Below are 20,533 nucleotides of genomic sequence, written 5' to 3'. Positions count from 1 at the left end.
AAATGAAATGGAAAAATAAATAATTAGTCAATATTTCAGCATTAATTACTTTCGCAAACGAAATATAAACTTATATAATTACTGAAAGAGTCGATTATATAATTAAAAGCTATAATTTTGATTTAAATTAAATATAGCTTACAAGCTTTAAGATGCTAAAAGCGTAGAGCTTGACCTTTTATGATACAAATATTTCTTATTTGTCCGACATTTAGCATAAAGTATTTTTTTTATTTATCATCAGTGAATACTAGACATATTCTCTTGCCTTTTCTAAAGTTCATTCGGCACGAGAATGTCAAGACTGTATTAATTATGATGTCAGCGCAATTATCTCTAGAGAATTAATCGATATTCCGCATAAGTTATAATCGCACACGTTGAGAGCAGATTTTTTTTCGAACCAGTATGGATCTTAAAAATGGAACCCATAGCAATTACGGAACTGTCTTTCATCCCCCGAGAATTTTCGACCATAAAACACCAAAAACCAATTTACCAGCAATTTTTGCTCGATCTACGGGCGGCGGAGGAAGCTGAACTTTATAAATAGCCAGGAAAACAATGCAACAGGAAGGCATGGAAGATGTGGAAGTGGAGTGCTGGGTTGGGATGCATATACCCCTCTGTGGTGCATTCCTCAATCAATTTCGTTGGTTTCCTCTGGCGTCTCCGTCGTTTTTCTTATTTACTTTGCATTAATTAAACATGCCCTGCCACCTACTCAGAGAGATCCCCCTCCTCTTTTCTCATCAACTTGGTGTAGATTTTTCGATTCTTCCTCTAGAGCACTGAGAAAAAAAAACAGTGCATCACAATCAAAATGATCATTGTACTTCTAGTTCTTCAGATGTTCAAATCAAACGGTAAGAAGTTTAGATTTAAGATATGTTTTAAAAATCTTATTTGGCTTCAAAACTTAAATATTTTTTTTTTTTTTGCCTTCACAAAATGTTGGCTACATTTTCCTAAGTGCATCTGTAGCATCTGCAGCAATCTTTGGTTATATTTGTCTGTGTGCCAGAGACGCACGTGCAGCACTTCTTGCCGCTCCCTTCCACCCACTATGCCCCTCTCTTTCACCATTCGTCTCTGTCAAGTGGCTCTGCATCGCCCGTCTCTTTCCCTGCAGCATCGCCCCTCTCTTTCGCACCGCCAGCGCCACATTGCAGTTTGTCATTGTAGCAATTTCAATGTTGCGCTTGTCAATTTTGCTGTTTCTCATTCTGCTTTCTCTGTTGCCCCCTCGCATGGGAATCCCCCTGCTAATATAGCCACCCACCGCCTCCTGCCACGCCCCCTGCGCCCCAACGACGCTCATGTGGCTGATGCTTTTTCCAGTTATTTTGCCACAGCAGCAGAAAAGCCACTTAAAGTAAGCGGCAGCAACACAAGTTGCATGTTGTCAGTTGCAAGTTGCTGGTTGGCTTTTTTTTGTGGATTTTCTACTTTTCCATTTGAGGTACAGATCCTTTTCGCAGAATTGCAGACAATTTTTTAGTTCTATTTAATGGGACACAAGAAATTTTCAAAACAGGCTAATTGTGCGAATTTATTCATTGTGAATGCAAATTACCTGTATCTGCAATCAGTTTTAACCGAATAATAATTCAATTATTTGATTATTTTAAAAAGTCTGCTTCTGATTCTTCATACTGCACATACAATTATTGTCAAATAAACGTAATCAAAGCAATTTATTTATAATCTTCTTATGTGCATCTAAAGTTTTATAATTCGTTTTTGCACAGCTTTGTTGGCTGTTAGCAAAACGAATAATTCACCCATCAAATAAAACGAACCAAAATGCACCCATTGATAACATTTTTGTGAGTGCTAAGAAATAAATAAAATGTTTTTGCACCAAACTCATTCATAATGCGCTTTATCACTTCAAATTGGCCATTCTTTTGGCCAAAAATAGTCGAGCTGGCAATTTAGATGAGATCTTGTCGACTCTACGAATAATTCTTCATTGCCGCACAGCAGCAGCATTTATTTTGTGCCCAACTTCCCCCTCATTTTTTTTTTCCAAGACTCCACACAGACAATTTAATTTCAATGTCGCCGCAATTTAAAAAGAAATGCAACAGGGGGTAGAAAGTGGGAAATGGGGATGCACTCTTTGTCTTTGTCCGTTTCGAGTGAGGGAAATAAATAGTTTTGTTTTGACACTCTTAAGGCGGAGATGTCAGCGGCGCATCTCCGGCTCCCTTCTTCACTTAATTCTCGGATCTCCTCTGTCCAGTTCTCCATGTGGAGCCCCCAGAATATACAAACCCCACCCACCAACATCACCCCGCTCTTTTTTTGCCGTCTGCATTTGACAAGTGGATTTAGCATTGGTGGCAACTCAAAGAGAAGAAGCTGACAAAATCCCCAAAAGCATAATAGCCGAATTACGAAACACGAGGCACCCTTTTTAACTCTACTACTTAAAAGAAATTATTGATCTTTTCAACACTACATCTATAATATTTCTAATACCCCAAAAAAACCATAAGATAGTAATCACTAAATTCATCACCTCAGCAGTCTTCTAAGCCTTTAGACCCCAAAAGAAAGGGTATTCACATTCATAGATAGAGAACTTGGTTTACTAAACTGTTGGCCAACTGTTTTAGGCAGCTGCTAGAAGCGTTCATCCTTTTTTTTTTTTGTTAGTTTTCTTTTCCGCTTTTTTTGCTTTTTGCTTTTTTGTGGTTTATAGGCGTTATGATTGGTTGTGTTTTCCCATTCGTGTGTGTGTGTGTGTGGGCGTGGCTGGCGCAACAAGTTGACAATTTAGCTGGATTTTGTTTCCTCTTCTGTTGTTCTTGTGCTGTTTTCCCAATCTTCCGCTCACTCATTCGTTTTGCTAATGATCTTTTAAGTGCCACGGGCGGGGGAAGACACTCTTCGGTCTTCAGTCACCAGTCTTTTCGGTCTTCTCGCAACGCTCCGTTGATAAACACAAACTGACTAAGCAAAACCAGCCGCAACTACCGTTTTCCCACTGATTCTTTGAGCCACTTCTTACAACACTTCTTGTATGTTCTCTTACTTTATTTATTTTCCCGCTTGTGACATTCTTTTTACTGTTATAAATCAAGCGCAAGTCACGTACAGTGTTCATTGCCTTCGAAGATTACTGTAAGTGTGGCAAAAGCTAAAAAAAAAAACAAATGCTGTTCAGACTGTACACCGCTTGCCAAGTGGGACAAGCGTATTACCAGCTAATTCTAAAATTACCATAATGAATATGTTATATATAACAATAACAAGAACTACAATAATTACGAATCTTTGTTGATACTAAAGTTCAAGAATGAAACCATACTGTTATGAAATCTCAATAAGAAGGGCTATGATTGTGATCATTTTATTTTCAGTGTACTAATCGATGGTGGGCCCGTATTCTCTCCAGGTGCTGCGCTTAATTTTCACACCTTTTCCCAGTTTTCTGCTTGGACAGCTGCTTTTCCACACATGTACAGGTTTCTCCCTTCGTGCTGATGCGCTGTAATAAACCCCATTTACACCGACAATTTTATGCTTTTGTTTATTGTTTGCTTTCTCTACCAGAGTTCGGGTTCATTTCAAAATTTGTAGCCAGAAAAAGAAGCCCAGAAATTGGGGCACTTATAATTGAAAGGTGAGGCACGTCATCGCAATTGGTTAGAGCCTTTTAAATATTTATACACTTCGCTAATAAACAATGGTGTAGAATTTCTAGTATTGCGGTTTGTTTATTTATCATTTCGCTGGCTGCGAAGTGTAAAATTCTTCACTTTTTATACTCCCCTTGTCGCTGGGGCATAAAAAATCCAACAACAATGAATAAATTAGCAATATAGTGCAAGTTTTTTTTTATGATTTGCAGTAAAACCACTAATAAAAGTAGCCAGCTATTTTGTTGCAATTATCTTGCCACCAAAACATCTACATTAAATTTGAAAAAAAAATTAAATTTTATAATAACTTTGAAAAATAGTGAAAACACACACATGATTGCCATTTAAAGATTTTGTTAAATGCTTTTAGCCACTCATTTGCACCAATAAAACCTTGAATGTGCACTGCACGTTCATTAAATATTCACACAAATCTTTAAAGCCTTTGGCAACTATTTTATGCATAAAAAATTCACTTAATTTCGGCTTTTCCCTGTTTAAACCAGCGCAAAAACAGAAAAATTCAGACACCGAATACGAAATTTCTATGAATAATTGCCAAATTCTTTCTTTAGGCCACTTTCAGCTGGCATAATTGAATTATTCTCTGTGCGAGGAACAAAAAAAAGGACATACTTTCGATAGATTTTTAGTTATAATTAAACAAGCAAAATAAACACGCATTATGGGCAAATAAAAGGGGGAAAATCCCTATAACATGGTAAATATATACATATATGTATATAATTTGCAAACAAACTAGGCACAAACTTTTATCTTTGCAAATAAATAAATTAATTTGCTTATGTCTGGCATTAAAATGGCTAAAGTGTCTGTTGCAAAGTCAATTCATTGAAATTTATCTGGTCTATTAAATATTTATGTAAACATTGACAAACACATAAAAGTGAGTTGAGGTCATTCACAGCCTCTGACAAACGCATCAAATTGTGTAAAATTAATTAAAATGCATTTTATTTATAAAATTGAAACTGACTGCTGTTTGAAAAGCAAATGCGACCAGCTGCATACCCTAAAAGCAAAATATCTCTCTAAGACTTTAAGTAGTTTGCTCGCAACCGTGTCACAAAATATACAACAATCTAATCTGCATTTTCTGTTCATTTAAATCAACTTAAACATTTTTAAAGGTAAGTAAAGGTAACCAATTAACACAAGTACCCCTCTTGATATCAACATCAAATCAAATGCGATTATGAGTGCTGCACATCACCTTCACAAATGACAAATTAATTGAAATTAATTCATATTTAATAAGCTTTTGCCGCAAAAAAAAAAAAATGTGCTATGCTTAAAGGTAGCTTTTATTTTTAATTTAGTGAATATTTTCCCAGTCTTTTTGATATTCTCCACGCGTGTGTAATCAATTTTCAATTATGTGCAAAATTAATGACAAACGTTTTGGCGGCATGTTTGTTAATCAGGCTTCACTTCGCTTATCCCTGCCACTTTAACCCCCAATTCCATCCCTTCGAATCCTTTAGCTATCGTAAACTGACTTTTGATTGATTTTGCGGCACTAGTTAAGCGTATTTTGGCTGGAATGTCTTTGGGCACGCAACAGCGATTTCTCGTTGTACCCTCTTCGTCCTTGAAGTGTTAAGGATTATGCTGGTTAGCAGGCACCCTTAGTCCTCCAACTACGAAAGCCCATGAAAACAATTCCCCCCGAGCATTCTAGTCGGAAAAGCAGACAAAGACATATTCCTCGTATAGATGGAAATCAAAGGACAAAACACACAGACAGGCAAACGCGGGAAGGAAAATGCGAGGGGAACATATCGATGACTGCCAAAGAGGGGTGTTTAAATAGCAGGCTTATGCGTATTTGGTCCCCAAAAACATTTCCCTAATGGCAATTGACATAATTACGCAAAGTAGTTCCTCTCCATTTCTTAGACTTTCGCTTAAGGTAGGCAAAAGTTTTTCAACTTAGATTAGACCTGCCCCTAAAACACCTTCTCGTTCACCTGCAGAAAAGACCACCACCCACCCACGAAAATGGAAATTAGGCTTTAAAATTGCCCTGGAGGCGTCTTTAAAATTTATTGCTGCCTTTGCTGAAACTGAAATTCCCTATGCCAAGCCATTCCCAAATTTATTTAGACTGCTAGAACATTTACCACGATTTTTGGGAGCTGTACACTGGAAAAATAAGGCTAACCATTTTTCAGGAGTAGCTTGTAAACTGATTTAGTGTGTTTCTATGCTTCTATTTAATATATTTTAGTTTAAGTTTTGATTGTTATTTATTTTCTTTCAAGTGCATTTCGCTTGCCTTGAGGTTAGTGTTATGAAAATTACTTAAGCAAGAAAAAAGAGGGCAGGAAAATACAGCCTTGTACTTCTAAGCAGAGTTATGCCTGCTTTGCAGCCTGAAGGAGAAAATGTTTGCCAGCCCGAAAAGCGATGGAAAATCGCAGTGGAACGCGGTGGTTTTCGTAAGCAGCAAAAAGAAAAGAAACTGTTTGACTTCACATTCTGTTTGTTTGTCCTTGAATTTAGCTTTCTATGGCCAACCCGAAATTCCCCCCCAAACTCCCACTCCCCAGCAAAGTTATTATTACAAGCGCATTTTCATGGCCAAAAGCGGGGGAGGGAAAAATCAGGGCTGGGAAATAAGGGCGAAGACCAAGTCAAATTGGCGCCGAAAAAAATGTTTCGCATACATTTTCACTGGAAATTGATTTTTTTTCGCCGCCCTTCTCGGTTGTCAATTGAATTCAGTGCGCTTTATTTGCTCTCCTCATTTTATTTGTATTTTTTCTGGCTTAATTTTTTTCTTTTTTTTTTAAGAATCTGATACTCGAACAGCCATCACTTTTTACGCTTATGGCAGGTGATTACGAGAGGACAAATAAATCAAATAAATATATTTTCTAAATTAAACGCGCAGTAGAGCAAATTAACATTGGATATTACACTTAAATATTAAGTTGCACAAGTTACGCAACAAGATGAACATAATTAAAGGAGATAATTGCCATCTAAGTTTGTCTAACGTTTCCCATTTGGCGTCGTAATCATAAATTGAAATTGGATCCGGCGCATAATTTACATTAATCATTTTGATCTTTAAACCCAGCTGAACAGCAATTATTTAACGCATTCATAATTCATCTTTAATTTATCGTGGGGCAAACTTTTCTCTACCCCCACACACCATTTTTGTATTCTTATTGTTCTTCCGCGTCTTGCGGATTAATTTAACCCCCCCCCCAACTTGAACTCGGTACCCCCCCCCATCCACCCGCTGATTAAGAAAACTTTAGAGTTTTTAATTAAACGCACATTGCTCTGTATTTCCATTTATAATTCAAAAATGATCAAGTGAAAAAGAGCGAGCATAGAGCTGGGTTTTTATCACATTCATAGACTTTTATTGCCATTTCATGCGCTTCACTGAAACTCAATAAAAATACACTTTTTTTTTTTTGCCAGTTGAAAACGAAAGGCCAGTTTAATGCAGAAATTTAAAAATAAATCGCTGGCTGGTGGAGTGCAGAGAGTGCACATAGTGTTATATAATAAATGCAGACGACAAACAATGGATAGAAAAAATATTGGCGAAATGATTAAAAATGGAAATAAGCAAATGCAATTTTTTACACTTTTCCCGCACGTTTTTTTTTTTCACCATTCCAGCAATCTTTACTTGCCGCTTTGCCCGTTTGTGTTTTCTGTTTGATTCCGTAGTGAAATCAATTTTGTGCAATGCATAAAAATAAAATATAAATATTCCGAGTGCAAAGTGAAATTAATAAAAACACTTCTGGGGGTTGCCTGATCGATTCGATTCGATTCGAATACGTTTCGTTTCGTTTCGTGGGGGTTGCAAATTTATAACTCAACCTTTATTTTTTTCTTTTTAATTTTAATTTCCAGTTTAAGAATTTATTATTTGTTGAAATATTTTCACCGAGTCTTAATTTCTGTTGGCCAAATGAGCATTACGAGGGATGCTTTTCCCCATTCGAATGACAGTCAGGCACAGCCGTTTTTCAAATGAGTTTTTTTTACACTTGAGACGAAATTAAAACTTCAACTGTGGCCAAAGACAAAAACCCTTGGAAAACACAGCCACCCTTAGGATAAAATCCTACCCCGCTTCTTCTCGATTGAGCAAATGAAATGGAATGTTTGATTAGAAAAATGTTTTGCATAGCGTAAAATTTTATATTCCTTTCCCCATTCGTAATGGGCGTGTCGAAAGTGGGCGGGGGCGGGGGCGGGGACGGGGGTGTGGTGGAGGAGTTTTAACCCCTATGTGTGACGACTTAAATGTTGGAAACGAAATGCGTTTCACGAAAAAAAAAGGTTTTCACAGTTCATTTTGCGTAATTTCTACAATGTTGCTTTGCATTTTTCTCAGACGGATACCGAAACGGTGACACCCCTTAACCCACCTTGCCCCCCCTTAACCCATCGCTGGCAACCCCTGCTCTTTTCAGCCAGATGCACAACCCTAAAAAAGCGAATTGATATGCTTGAGAAACCCGGCAAAAGTAACAAAGGCATAGGATTGGATTGGATTGAAGCAAAGGGGATTGCATTTTGCGCTTCTTTTGGAGGGGGTGGAGTGGGTTAAGGGATGCACTGATTTCGGTGTCTTCAATTTTCCACCAAGGGTTGCAACCCATTGGGAAAAGTTTACACATTTTCCACCGCCCTTGTTGTTCTTTTCCCTGTTCTGCGGCGATTTGAACAAATTCGAGTGCTAAACGATCATTATGAGGTTTTAGCCAGACGGGGGTTGCAGAGGGTTAAGGTTTAGTTGTCTGCAGGCTTTGACTGCGAAATCGAAACATTCGGATGCGGTCTAATTAATCTATTTATTTAGGCGGATTGCGCATTTCAAAGGTATTTTATGATAATATTATTACAGACTTATATCCATAAGGGGCGATTTAAATATAAATGTTATTCAAATTATTTAAAATTTAAGGCAACCTATAAGTTAGGTTAGTTATAAGTTAGGCTATACATTTTTCTCAGTGCTGAGAAATATTCTTTTTAATTTCTTAAGCACTTTAGAGTGAAATAAACCGATAGACCCTCCTCATTTTTAGCTCATCCCAGTTGATCTAGACTTGACCAACTTACCCATAGATACTCAACCTTCTTCAACCTGAAACCAGCCTTTTTAGGCCCTTAAGCCCCACGCCCACTTAACCCGCTAACTCCAATCAAGGGAAAAAAAACCGGTGGCGAAAAACAGTCAGCCATAAATTTATCAGCGAAACATGAAACGTGCGAGCGACCAAAAAAAAAGATACTCAGATATGTTTGTTCAGTTGCGAGATACTCCGATGGCGGAGAGATACCCAAAGCAGATATAGATACGGATCCAGATCCAGATAAATACATACAGATACATGCAAAAGCAATCAGTGTATTGACCACTACGATTTTTGACATGTTACGCATACAAATTAGAGCAGCAGCCTTGCCCCATCATTTCTGCCACCAAGCAACCGCCAGGCTTTGAATTTTTCTGATTTTCTCTCTGCTGGGGCTCATTTTGAAAGCGAAGAAGCGAAAAGCAATCCCCAATAAAGAAGCCAACAAAAGGCAAAAAGGAGAATCGAAAACAAAACGCGGCAAACAGAAGCCAAAGAAAGATTGAAGCAGTTAAAGAAAGAATTATATATATATATAAATAAAAACAGCATGGGCAAAGAAAAAAAAAAGTGCTGAAAGGGTACGAATAAGTATCGCAAAATCCAGAAAAAAAAACAAACATTGAAAAGAGCCCACAACGTGGGCGAATGAAAAATGCTCTACAAAAGGCATTATTGATAAACAGAATAAAAGTTTCAAATTTATATGGAATAATCACAATCAGGGGTTATTTTATTTATTTTTTATATTTTCCTAATATTTTTTGTCAACTGATAGTGAACTTTTTGCATGCTTAAAAAGCTTAAAAATGCGCAGCAGTAGAAAAATCCTTTCGTCCAAGAAAATTAACATTCAGAGGCAAAAAGAAAAGCATTAATACCATGGCTTTGAGCAAAAACACGCAAACGCTCCCAATCTAATCAAGAATTTCGCATAGAAACTGAGCAGAGCTGCAGAATGGCTATTGGCATCATCAAGTACCCAAAACACAAGCCATGCTAATGATCCAAAGTGTCTCGAAGACAGGTTCGCCCGATTCCAATTCCAGTAGCCAGCCAAGGCAATTAGCAAAAGGTGAGACAGGTGAGGGGATCTTTTGGGTGAGATTGGGGCTCGGTTATTCAGGCATGACAATCGCTGTGGAGCTGGTCAAGAAATGCCATCACGTCACGCGTCGTCTTTCCAGCGACTTTAATCGCATGCGGAATGCAAAATAAATAAAAATAAAAATAAATAAAATGTAGAGCTCAAAAAAAAACAATGGATAAATCAATTAATATTCATAAGCTGTGTGTGTTGACTCCAGTAGCTGCTAGTCAACTTTGGTGCAGCTTGTGGAATGCACAAAACCATTACAGAGATTATTCAGCATTAATTGTAATTCAAAAGAGCTTTTTCTATCAACGCTTCATGCAAATATTTACAGAAATTAATTTTTCACATGCTGCAATCGTCAAAGCGATGAGCAAAATTGGCTTGGTGCAACAAAAAAAAAAAAACTATAAAAATCATTGCCATGTCGATTCAAAAACGTCAAGCAAAGCAAAGTACAAAAGTTTAGAAAAATATTTATTTTTCTGCAAATGCTGGTGAAAATTTTTCTGTAAGCGAAACCAATGACGAGGTCGCTCAGCGGGTTAAGCGCAATAAAACCCAACAGCTTCGTCATCAGTCAGCAAATGTTATTGAATTTTTATTATAATATTTATTCACTATTTTATTGTCTTCGAACCGCGGCGAGCAACATCATTTGTATGTTGGCGATTTCTGACTGCATTTCGGCTGCGTATGGAAGTTGTTTAAACAGCTGCGAGTTTAAATCCGCCACCCACCTCAAAAAAAAGAAGAAAAAAAAGGGAAAAATGTGGAGTGCATAAACATGACTACAGATACAGATACACGAACCGAGAGATATAAATTCTCCGCTTGCGAGTTATAAATTCCATATGCCAAAGCATCAAAACAAAAAGGGGTACTTGTTTTTATTTTTTTATTTTTAGTTTTGCCAAAATAAAACTTTGGGTGATTTGCAGAGAGGCAAAAAAGCTGTGTTTCCGATTCCATGGGGTTAGATTGAAATTCGGGGAAACATAAACTAAATGTTGGCCACTTTTTAAATTCCAAACTTGGAATACACAGTATTAGTTCTAAAGCTATACAACTTGTTTCAAATTCCTGCCTTATTTTATAGCAATACCGTAATATTGATTTAATGCCTTTACAAATTGCCTCTTTGTGCACAAAATAACTGCCATAATTTGCTGGAATGCCCAAAACACATTTCAACTTTAGTTTGTCATTTCTTTTGTTTACTAAAACCCAACCCTCTAAGTATCAATATTGCCACAACGGACAACAAAGTTTTCAGCTGGCTAAACCAATTTATTGCATCTAAACTCAAAATCCCCTTTGAAGCCAATGCCTCTGGCCATCTCCTCTTTTCCACTTTCCTGTGGAATCCAGCTTTGATTTTGCAAATGCAAATTGTGCATATAGATAAATTTTCCTCTGCAGGAAAAGCGTTTCTCATTTCCACCGCATCTGTTGCCAGCCTCTGCTCCACCTGTCTCTTTCTGCACCAGTGGTCCCTTCTCTTTCTTTTGCTCTTTTTTTTTGGGGGGGGGGGGCAACCCATTTCCGCACACGTCGCTGAATTTTGCACGTAAAAAATGTTTGAAACAAACAAAATATTTGTTTAATTTATTTTAATTTCAAAGTTGCAGCAGTTGCAGATATTTTTGCAGCAAGCGTGTGCGAGTGTGTGTGTGTGTATGTGTGGAAAATGATATGAAGGGGACCAAAAAACAAAAAAAAAAAAAAAACAGGGACAATAACAACTCCGGAAAAGTGAGAAAAACTAAGCCACAATCATAATTCACGCGCTAAAAACACGGAGGGAAAAGTGGGAAAATGGCGGGGTAAGGTAACGTTTTAGGAGCGCAGGCATTTGGAAAAGCCAGGAAATGAAATGAATGTGGAAAACTCAAAGGGAAAGCGGCATGGAAATACAGGAAAAAGGGCGACAGTTAGCAGGTAGACAAACGAAAATAAAAACCAAAGGCAGACGAAATAAACATAAAAACCAAAGGAGACGCACACAAATTGTTGCAAACTGCCTTTCGAGCACTTCTTAAGCAATATCCTGTGCTGCTCCTTGAGCATTTTACTGTACACACAACGGCACCGGGGATTTTCCAAGGAAAACTCAACCAAATTGGAATGCACTTCAAGGATCAACAGGATAAATGTGCTGACAATCAAGTAGATGGTGTGGGAAAAAGACACAAGACATGGCTAAAAATAAATCATGGAAGGGGCGTTTTGGAAAATGTTGGTTTATTTAAATAAATATTTAAATATTTTTAAACTATTTATACATTACATATATAAGCACGAAACCGCTAAGGTTATTAGTTCAGCCCATTTGCACATTACCAAGTAATTATTATCCTAAGCCGCCAAAGGTCTTTAGTTTTCCACCATTCCTCGTTGCTAATCTTTTAATGCGTTTTTAATGTCTGATCCCTCCGATCCGCGTGCCTGTTTTAAATGTCAATTCCCTCTTGGCCACTGTCATCAAATCTAATAATGCCCCCGAGTGGAGCAATTCCCCAGAAGCTTGAGGCCTAAAAAGCCTCCATAGAGAGTTCATTGATTTCTCGTTTTTTTTTTCGGTCGGAGGCGTTGACAGTTAAAGCTTCAAAGACGACTTTTACGAGTAGTTCGTATAAAAGCGTTGGAAAACGCGTGTCAAAGGCCCAATTAAGATGTCAAATCAACACGTTTTGTTTATTAACTGATTGCACACACACAAAACACGAGCTGAAAACGCGGAGAGCGCCATAAAGTTAATGGTGCAATATATCTTTTGAGGGGGTTAAAAACTCAGAGGGACTAGCCCCCAACTAATCGCCAGACAAATTAATAAAAAGGAACTGGCTGCTCCCCTTTTCGACTTCCCTTGACCGATTTGCCCGATTGAGTGGATATAATTCACATTTAAATTTAGCCCCAGCCCCCCCCCTTTGCCGACTTTTCCAGGGGTTCTTTAAGTATTAAAAAGCATTTTGTAAGCAAAGCATTATGTGTGCGGAAGGGAAAAACTTTGCCGAAGCGTGCCAAACTAAAGTTTTTCCTATACTTATACCACTGTGTCCTCTCCCCCAGTTTTGCGCCCTTTATTTGTGACACAGTAAATATTCTTGCATAATAACAGCATTTCCTAACTGATGCGGAGCATCTGGAAAGTGGAAAATTATGCTGGAATTTTTAATTAAGACGATACTTATATCTTTCAGACTGTCAAGTGTGGATATAGACATAGTAAATACATGGTTAATCAGTTTTTTTCATGGAATATCGACTTTACTTTAGCTACCGATTCAATATCTTCCTAGTAAATGCTGCCAATTGACAGGAGCCAACAAAGGGGTGGGCTGCGGAAAATTGCGTGGAAAATTGGGGAGGCTTGGGTAGCAGATAAAAAACTTTACGCTGACGTCAAGCTGCAACAACCTAGATCAACAAAAAACTAAAGTGACGTCGCAAGGTGACAACAGCAAAGGCGACTTGAAAAAACAGGGGGAAAATGCCGGAGGAAAGTGGCGGAAAAAGGGGAGCTGTCATAAGCAGGGTATGTCAAGGGCGGAACCGAAACTTTTAATTGATTTGTGATATGCGTGTGCCGAACACAAAGAGTGAGCTAGCGAATAGATTGGGATTTATCGGGAGCTATCAATCTTACCACCGATAAACAAATGAACTCAAGTGATACCCCCTATAGATATTTAAGTTCTGGAATAATGCTCGAGAAAAGCTGGGTAATCTTCTTAGCAATTATATACATATATAACTCCATTGCAAACAAAAAGCTTCTTATCAAACGAACAAAGTAAACTTACCGATGAGAAAAAAGTTGCATATAGTCGTTGCTGCTCTCCTCGCACTCCTGCTATTGACTATTGCCGTCCCTTTCGTGGTAGTTTTTCGCCTCATTTTGTGACTATATTTTGAATATATTTTGTATATGTTTCTACTGTTTTTGCTTATCTTTGGGTGCTACTCTCAATTCCCTTTGCAAAAACAATTTTTGCTACTTTTGCTGGACTTCTTATTCCAATTCGCAGTTAGTGGTGTTGTTGCAACGCTCCATTGCGTTGGTTAATGTTTTTATGCTTTCGACGATATAGTATTTTTTATTTATTGCACACGAAACTTTGAACGGATAGCCGAAAACGAAGAAGAACAACTGAAAAGGGTTAAGAATGGTGTTGTTGATTAGAAATTGCTCGGCTTTGTGGGGTTAAGATGTTGTATGTGGTTCCACGGGCATTCTTGTTTTTTATTAGTTATTCAAGTGCAGTTTATGTTTATAATCCAAGTCCTTATGGCAGTTGTTGTATTATCACTAATTCTTTTAAGTTGTATCCATCCATTGTTTTTTTTTTTTCATAAATTTGCAATAATTAATAATATATTTTTTATTATTAATATATCAAAAAAATTTAACAGGTTTTTTTTACTTTGTTTAAGTTTTCTTTTTCATCTCATTTATCCATATCTTTGCTTCGCCTTTATCTACCTCTCCTTTTTCACAGTTATAACTGCATTTATGCTTCACACTTTTTCGTGCTTGTTGTTGCTTTAGAGTTGCAACATGTTTTTATTGCTTTTGTTGTACTTTTGAGCAGGTAAGAAAATCACTTAAAAGGTTTCCAAGAAACACACCAATACACGTTATACACACAATCACACGCACGCATACACATACACACGAAATGGACGCTAAACCTGTTTCCCAGGTAAATCGGTAAAGATGTGCGAGTGCGAGGGGGACAGAGCGATCGTCAGAGATCGTGGATAAAACGGGAGGGAGGGAGCGAGATAGAGATGACGCAGATGCTGCGTTTTTTTCTTATTTATCTTAGCTTCGTTTCCTTTTCTTAAAGTTTTAACTGTTGTTTATTCGAAATAAATCTATTATTTTGTATTTATTGTTGCTTGCTTGCATTGTTTTGATTTTGTATACCGTTGCTTTTGGTCTTTCCACTGCCACTGAAACCACACACACACATACACTGTGCACAGTAATTTTGTATAAATTTCAATTTTATACCTCAAATTTAGTATATTTTCTGCGTTTTACCCAATAAATTGGGACTGTTGTTGTTGCTGCTGCTGAGTTGTTGTTCGCACACACGCGGAAATCGACGAAAAACGCGGCGGGAAATTCAGACAACGCGCGCTCACTTTTCCACGAAGCGTTCGATCCGAAATGGGAAAACACACAGAGAAAGGGAAACGAAAATTTGAGCCGCAGCCGCAAAATTCAAGTTCCACAACACAGTCCGCACAAGTTCGAGTCGAACGCGTTTGATGAGAGCCGTTAACAGCGCTGTTAAGTTAAGCTAACATGTTTGACTCGACTTTTATTAAGAGAACATAATAGCGAATTTCTCTTAAGTTTGATTATATTCAGAAAACAAATAATAAATGTTGCCTTTATATTTTAGGCATGTAATGTTTTCAACAAAAGAACCAATAAATTTGAAATAATTTTAAAATTGTTTTTAAGTTTAAATCATCATGTAGTTTCTTTTATATGTAACTTTTAAGGAGAAGTAAACCCATTTTGGAAAAAAAATTGTTTCATTTGGTTTTAAAAACATTGTATGCGTATTTATATATTTTATATTTTTTTCGTCGATAACGGACCCAAATGGTGAAAATGAGCCTAAGGCAGCAACGAATAGAAGCAATTTTGTATGGAAATTCAATTTGCCTTTAGCAACATGTTGCATTTTCCTAGAGGTTTTGAGTGCCTTTTTCCAAGAAAACTCGTTTCTTTGGCCAACAAGAAAAACCAGTCGGGAAATTAGTCAAGAAAAATATAAATAAGAAAAGCCAGCAACAAGTTGGTTTTAAACCAGAGGGAATGGTATAGTCGAGTTTCTCGACTATCAGATACCCGTTACTCAGCTAGTGAAAATGCGAATGCGAAATGCGAAAGTGTTAGAAAGTGTGTTGCTAAATCGATTCGGCTATTGTTCCTGATCCTGAATATATATACTTTATAAAGTTGGAAACGCTTCCTTCTGCCTGTTACATACTTTTCAACGAATTAAGTATACCCTTTAACTGTACGAGTGACGGGTATAAGAGTGGTGCGAAAGGTGCGGCGATAGTGTACATGCAACAAGTTCGAGCTTGAAGGCAAGTAAACTTCGTTAAGTTCGCACATAGCTATGTCCATCTCTTTCGCACCCCCTGTAGCGATCTACATTAAACCAGTTATCTTAAGAGTTTGTGAAGAGACCTCCTTCCTCTTGCACACCTCAAGTAAACCCGTTTTCTAAAAAACACGTTATATTCGAGACGAAAACCTCACTGCTACGACACTCAGCAGCTTAAACCTTTCTTAGACTTTTTTATGACCACACCCACGAGCCAGGTTACAAAAAAAAACTTAAAATTGTTTGTACTTTCAAATAACAATTATACCGTATATAGTATAGTATAGATAGTGTTTAGATTATCCACTAAAATCAGTACGCAATTGTTATAATTTACCCAAACAGTAGCACTAAGTCTTGGTATTATGTAGGGTTTTTTCTTCTTTTTTTCTTTTGAGAAATACCGCGAATGATTGATTTTTTCCGCTTTGTTTCTGAGCAGCTGAAGTGGCTCTGCATATTCAATATTTTTATTTAGCAGTCATGCCACGCGCTTTGCATAATGAATGCATAGGACTTACAAGCAGCCCAAGAATGGTAAATAATTTTAAAACAGATTTTCTGCTCGTTCTGTCTGTTCTGTCGTCGCTGTTCAATGTTTATTGAATTTTTGATTTGGGCCCCAAGGTGATTTCTCCTCATCATAAAACGCCGGACATGTCCCGCTACTAAAGACGCATACAAATGACCTTTGGGTTGGCGGGCTGGCCCCGCCCCCATTTCCCTCAGGTGAAAAGACGACTAGACAACACAACCACTCCCCCCCCCCCATTTTTTTCTTCCTTCCCTCGCTAGGAGCACACGAAAATCCAGCTTAATTATCCCTATCCCTTGCTTAATGTTGCTGTTTACTCGTAGATCCTGGTAATTTCCTTAGCATTACTTTCCTTGCATATTAATCGCCATAAATTTGGGTTAAAATATGTATTAACCATAGGGACAGTCACGGATAAACATTTTTCTACTTCCGTAGCTTTATAGATTACAAATACAACTCTTCTCCCTAAAATCGATTTCAATTTTCATTACTTGATATCTACGACTTCTTCTGAAAAGAGAGGCTTAGATGAGGAAGTCTATATGAAACTCAACTCTTAATTTGAAAAAAAAAAACATTTTCAGAATCACGATGAAGATTAAGAAGAAGGAGTTGAATTTCAAAAAGAAACTGGCTGGCAAAATTAAGAACCCACAACATGATCTGCGGTTTTGAAGACTGCTTGAATTACAAGTGAATTAAAGTTAATACATATATAAAAAATAAGAATAAAAAATAAGTAAAGTTGTAGGCGCATAAGATGAAAACAAAAAATAAAAGCAGGTAATAAACAAGACAACAACAAGAAGCACAAAAAAAAGGTACAATAAGAATATCCATGAAGAAGACGAAATAAAGTGGAAGATGAGAAAGAGAGACAGAGAGAGAAGGAGCAATTCTTCTACCTAAGCAACTTCTTGTTTTTTACCTTCTTATTCTCCTTTTGCCTACCACTTCTTGTTGCACTCACTCCATGTAATAAAAATTGGTAAGAAGTGATGGCGAGGGGTAAGAGAGTTGCGCCAGTTGAGAGAGAAAGAGAGCGAAGCACTATGAGTGAGTGAGATGGAACAGCACTGTCAGTCAAGTTCAAGAAGTCCGAAAAAGAAGTAAAATAAAGCCGCTTAAAAGACAACAAATACAAACAAATACAAAGTGCTACACTCGAGTGTTTCACAAGAAGGATTTTTCATAATATTTAAACATTAATCAAAGTTAATTTCTTATCACTACGCAAAGTTTGCTTATTCATAGCATCGATAAAATACGGGAAACTGTCTTTTCGCCTGCCTTAAATCGCTTGTCTCAAGTACCAGTCTTCAGTCTCCAGTCTCCTGTCTTCAGTCTCCTGTCTTCAGACTCTCGCCTGCAGTCTTCTGTCTCCAGTCTTCTGCTCTTCAAAGTGCAGCCTGTCGTCTGCTTTGGCCAAGTTAATTATGGGTTTGAGGTTTTCGAACCCAACTCCGTTCCGTCGGCAGCTGGCAGAAGGAGAAGAAATTGCAAAAGAGAGAGAGAGAGAGATGTCGAGAGAGAGAGAACGAGCGGGGCATTGAGGTTAAGGTTTGGGGCTAAATTGCAATCTCTATGAAAATTGGTTCAGCCTGCGGTCGGGGTTCGAAACCATATGCCATACGAAAGTACAGTAGAGCTAAAAAATAAAAAAAAACATACATTTAAATTTTGAAAGATTTGAAACATTTTCAAGGCAACACTGCTAACCAATTCTCCAATTATTTTTAATCGAAATCTTCTCCGATAATTCCGATTAACGATGACCACTGTAACCTGTACCTGGACCTTCGACCAGGAACAAAGTTCTATATAATTGCTTCGTGTGCGTTTCTATTTCCTATGTTTCTTTTGTTGTAACTCGATTCGTGAAACATTCAGAAAAAAGAAGAATCACTTGAGGGATGCATTTTAATGGCTCCAGGGGTGGGGGAGGGAGGGGGTCGGAAAATGGGGCTGCCTAAAAGGGGGAAGGGGGCTGCTCATTCGCTTCGATTAGAACGCAATTTTCTAGGTTATTTCAGTGCTTTTGTTGCTGCTGCGGACCGGACTGGAAATTGCTCCATAAGGAACTCAATGGGAATTAAAATGTTTGTTTTCATTTTTTTTTTCAAGCACAAAATCGAAGAATAAGAAGCTGGTGGTACAATAACCAACCGCACACACCAAAATTCTTTGCGCGCCACTTGAGATCTCCATTTGATTTTCCTTTTTCCTGCAAATCCAAAAATACAACCACTCATCACCCCTCGATTTTTTTCTCTCTAATTTAATTTCCAATTGCACATAATCCGTTTTGGGCCTTTCAAGTATTTGTCGTAAAATTTGATGCGTAAATAATAAAAAAAAAAAAAAAAAAAAAAAACGGAGAACGTAATATGAAAATTCAGTAATTGCCGAGGGAAATGCGCATAAAGAGAGTTGGAAGGTATTTTCCCCATTTTCCAGCCATATTTTATTTTTATTGTGTAGAAGCAGAGAAATAGTATAATACACAGAATGTGTCATACACAGAAATTGCTTAGATTTATGTCGTTTTATTTACCTTATATAATAAATCCATACAATGCAGTTGTTTAGTTCACAAACGCCAATCCATACAACAAAGTTTTTAGTTAATTTTTAGTTGCACTATTCCCATGGTATCAAAATGTAATAAAAATTAAATAAAAACTTGCTAAAACTTTTGCTGGGCAAACTAAAAAGTAATTGGGAACTTTTTAGCAACTGACCAAACGTCAAATCATCTAACACGCTCCAAAATATATATATCCCCTTGTCATTTCCCTTGGAGCGAGTTTTGATGCATTGATGGTTGATGGTTCTCGTAGCCAGTTAATCCATTAGATGCATTGCATATTTCATTTGACATTTGCGAAACACAATTTGCCAGGCAATTTCCCCTTGAAGTCAGCTGCTCCAAGGGATTGGGTGTGGAAAATGGGTGAAAGTGGGTTGGAAAATTGCCGAACGGGTGATGGAAAATGGAGATGAGATGGTAGTCTATTTGCAGCCACAAAATTATTGTATTATTAGATGAAAGATAAACTAATGTTGCTCAAAATCGAAGCTAAATATTATGAACTCAGATATCGAATATTTTGGTGCATCATAAAAATGTGGTTGACTTATGTACGTAATTTAAATGTTAGAAAAGTGTTTTTTTTCCAACCAACAAGGGCCAATGGCCTTTTCCTCAAGAAATAGTTACCACAAACCGCTAGTAATCTTTTGCGAAGCACTTAAATTGCCTTTCATACCTCAATCTCACCCTCTCCCCCAAAATGCCCAACTCCCAGAATTACAGTGTAAAACTCGAAAGAAGTTTCCCAAAACCGCCCACTCACATGCAAAAATGGCTCATTTCCACACACGAAGAGAATGGTTCGGAAAAGCGGGAAAGCAGTGGAAAAGTGGGCGTTGGTCAGCGGAAGCAACTGCTATTGGCCTTGTGCAAATTGGCCCGCTTCGAGTTGCTAATTGCGGCCCCCGACCACCGAAAAAAAAAAACGAAAACGAAACTCCCACCTCAATCGATGTTCACAATTATCCAAATGCAAGAAGGGGCTGATGAAAATGGGGGGCGGTGGTGAAATGCTGGCCAGAAAGGGGCGTGCCTCGTATCAGTTTTTCGGCTAATTTTACTAATTGCAAGTAGGAAAAACGCAAGTGATCCACACGATTAGAACATGGGTTAAACACGAAACACGTTGTATTTTCTGGAAATTAATAATTCTCCATGGCTTAATTCAGCACATTTTACGTGATCGAAATGCCCAAACAGCTTGGAAAAACAAATGCGGGGCTAGCTCAAGGCAAACGAAATGGAAATGAAAGCTGGGAAAATGGAGATGGAGGAAAATGCCTTGGTCAGAGCTTTTCCGTTTAGTGTGCCTGCATAATTGGATTGGCTCCTGCAACTGCAACTGAAACTGGCGCTCAATTAGAAGCAAGTGCCA

The 20,533-nt window shown here is 37.7% G+C and overlaps 1 protein-coding gene across 3 annotated transcripts in view, besides 1 other annotated feature; it reads right to left on the bottom strand.

The window, feature by feature from the left end:
* ed (echinoid) overlaps positions 1-15,089 on the bottom strand; it is an 84,373-nt gene extending 69,284 nt beyond the window's left edge. For all 3 annotated transcript variants that reach the window (NM_001273084.1, NM_001273085.1, NM_078745.3), the window contains exons 1-2: positions 14,911-15,089; positions 13,697-14,043 (exon numbers count right to left, since the gene is read on the bottom strand). In NM_001273084.1, coding sequence (NP_001260013.1) covers positions 13,697-13,790 — 94 coding nt within the window. In that variant the 5' untranslated portion in view covers positions 13,791-14,043; positions 14,911-15,089. The remainder of the gene's footprint in view (positions 1-13,696; positions 14,044-14,910) is intronic.
* A 633-nt stretch (positions 15,090-15,722) lies between these two features.
* Positions 15,723-15,953: a mobile genetic element.
* Between the last annotated feature and the right edge of the window lie 4,580 nt (positions 15,954-20,533).

Source organism: Drosophila melanogaster, chromosome 2L, assembly GCF_000001215.4.
Source record: "Drosophila melanogaster chromosome 2L".
Classification (NCBI taxonomy): domain Eukaryota; kingdom Metazoa; phylum Arthropoda; class Insecta; order Diptera; family Drosophilidae; genus Drosophila; species Drosophila melanogaster.
The sequence above is the reverse complement of the archived record's forward strand: the minus strand, read 5'-3'. Positions and strand labels throughout refer to the sequence as shown.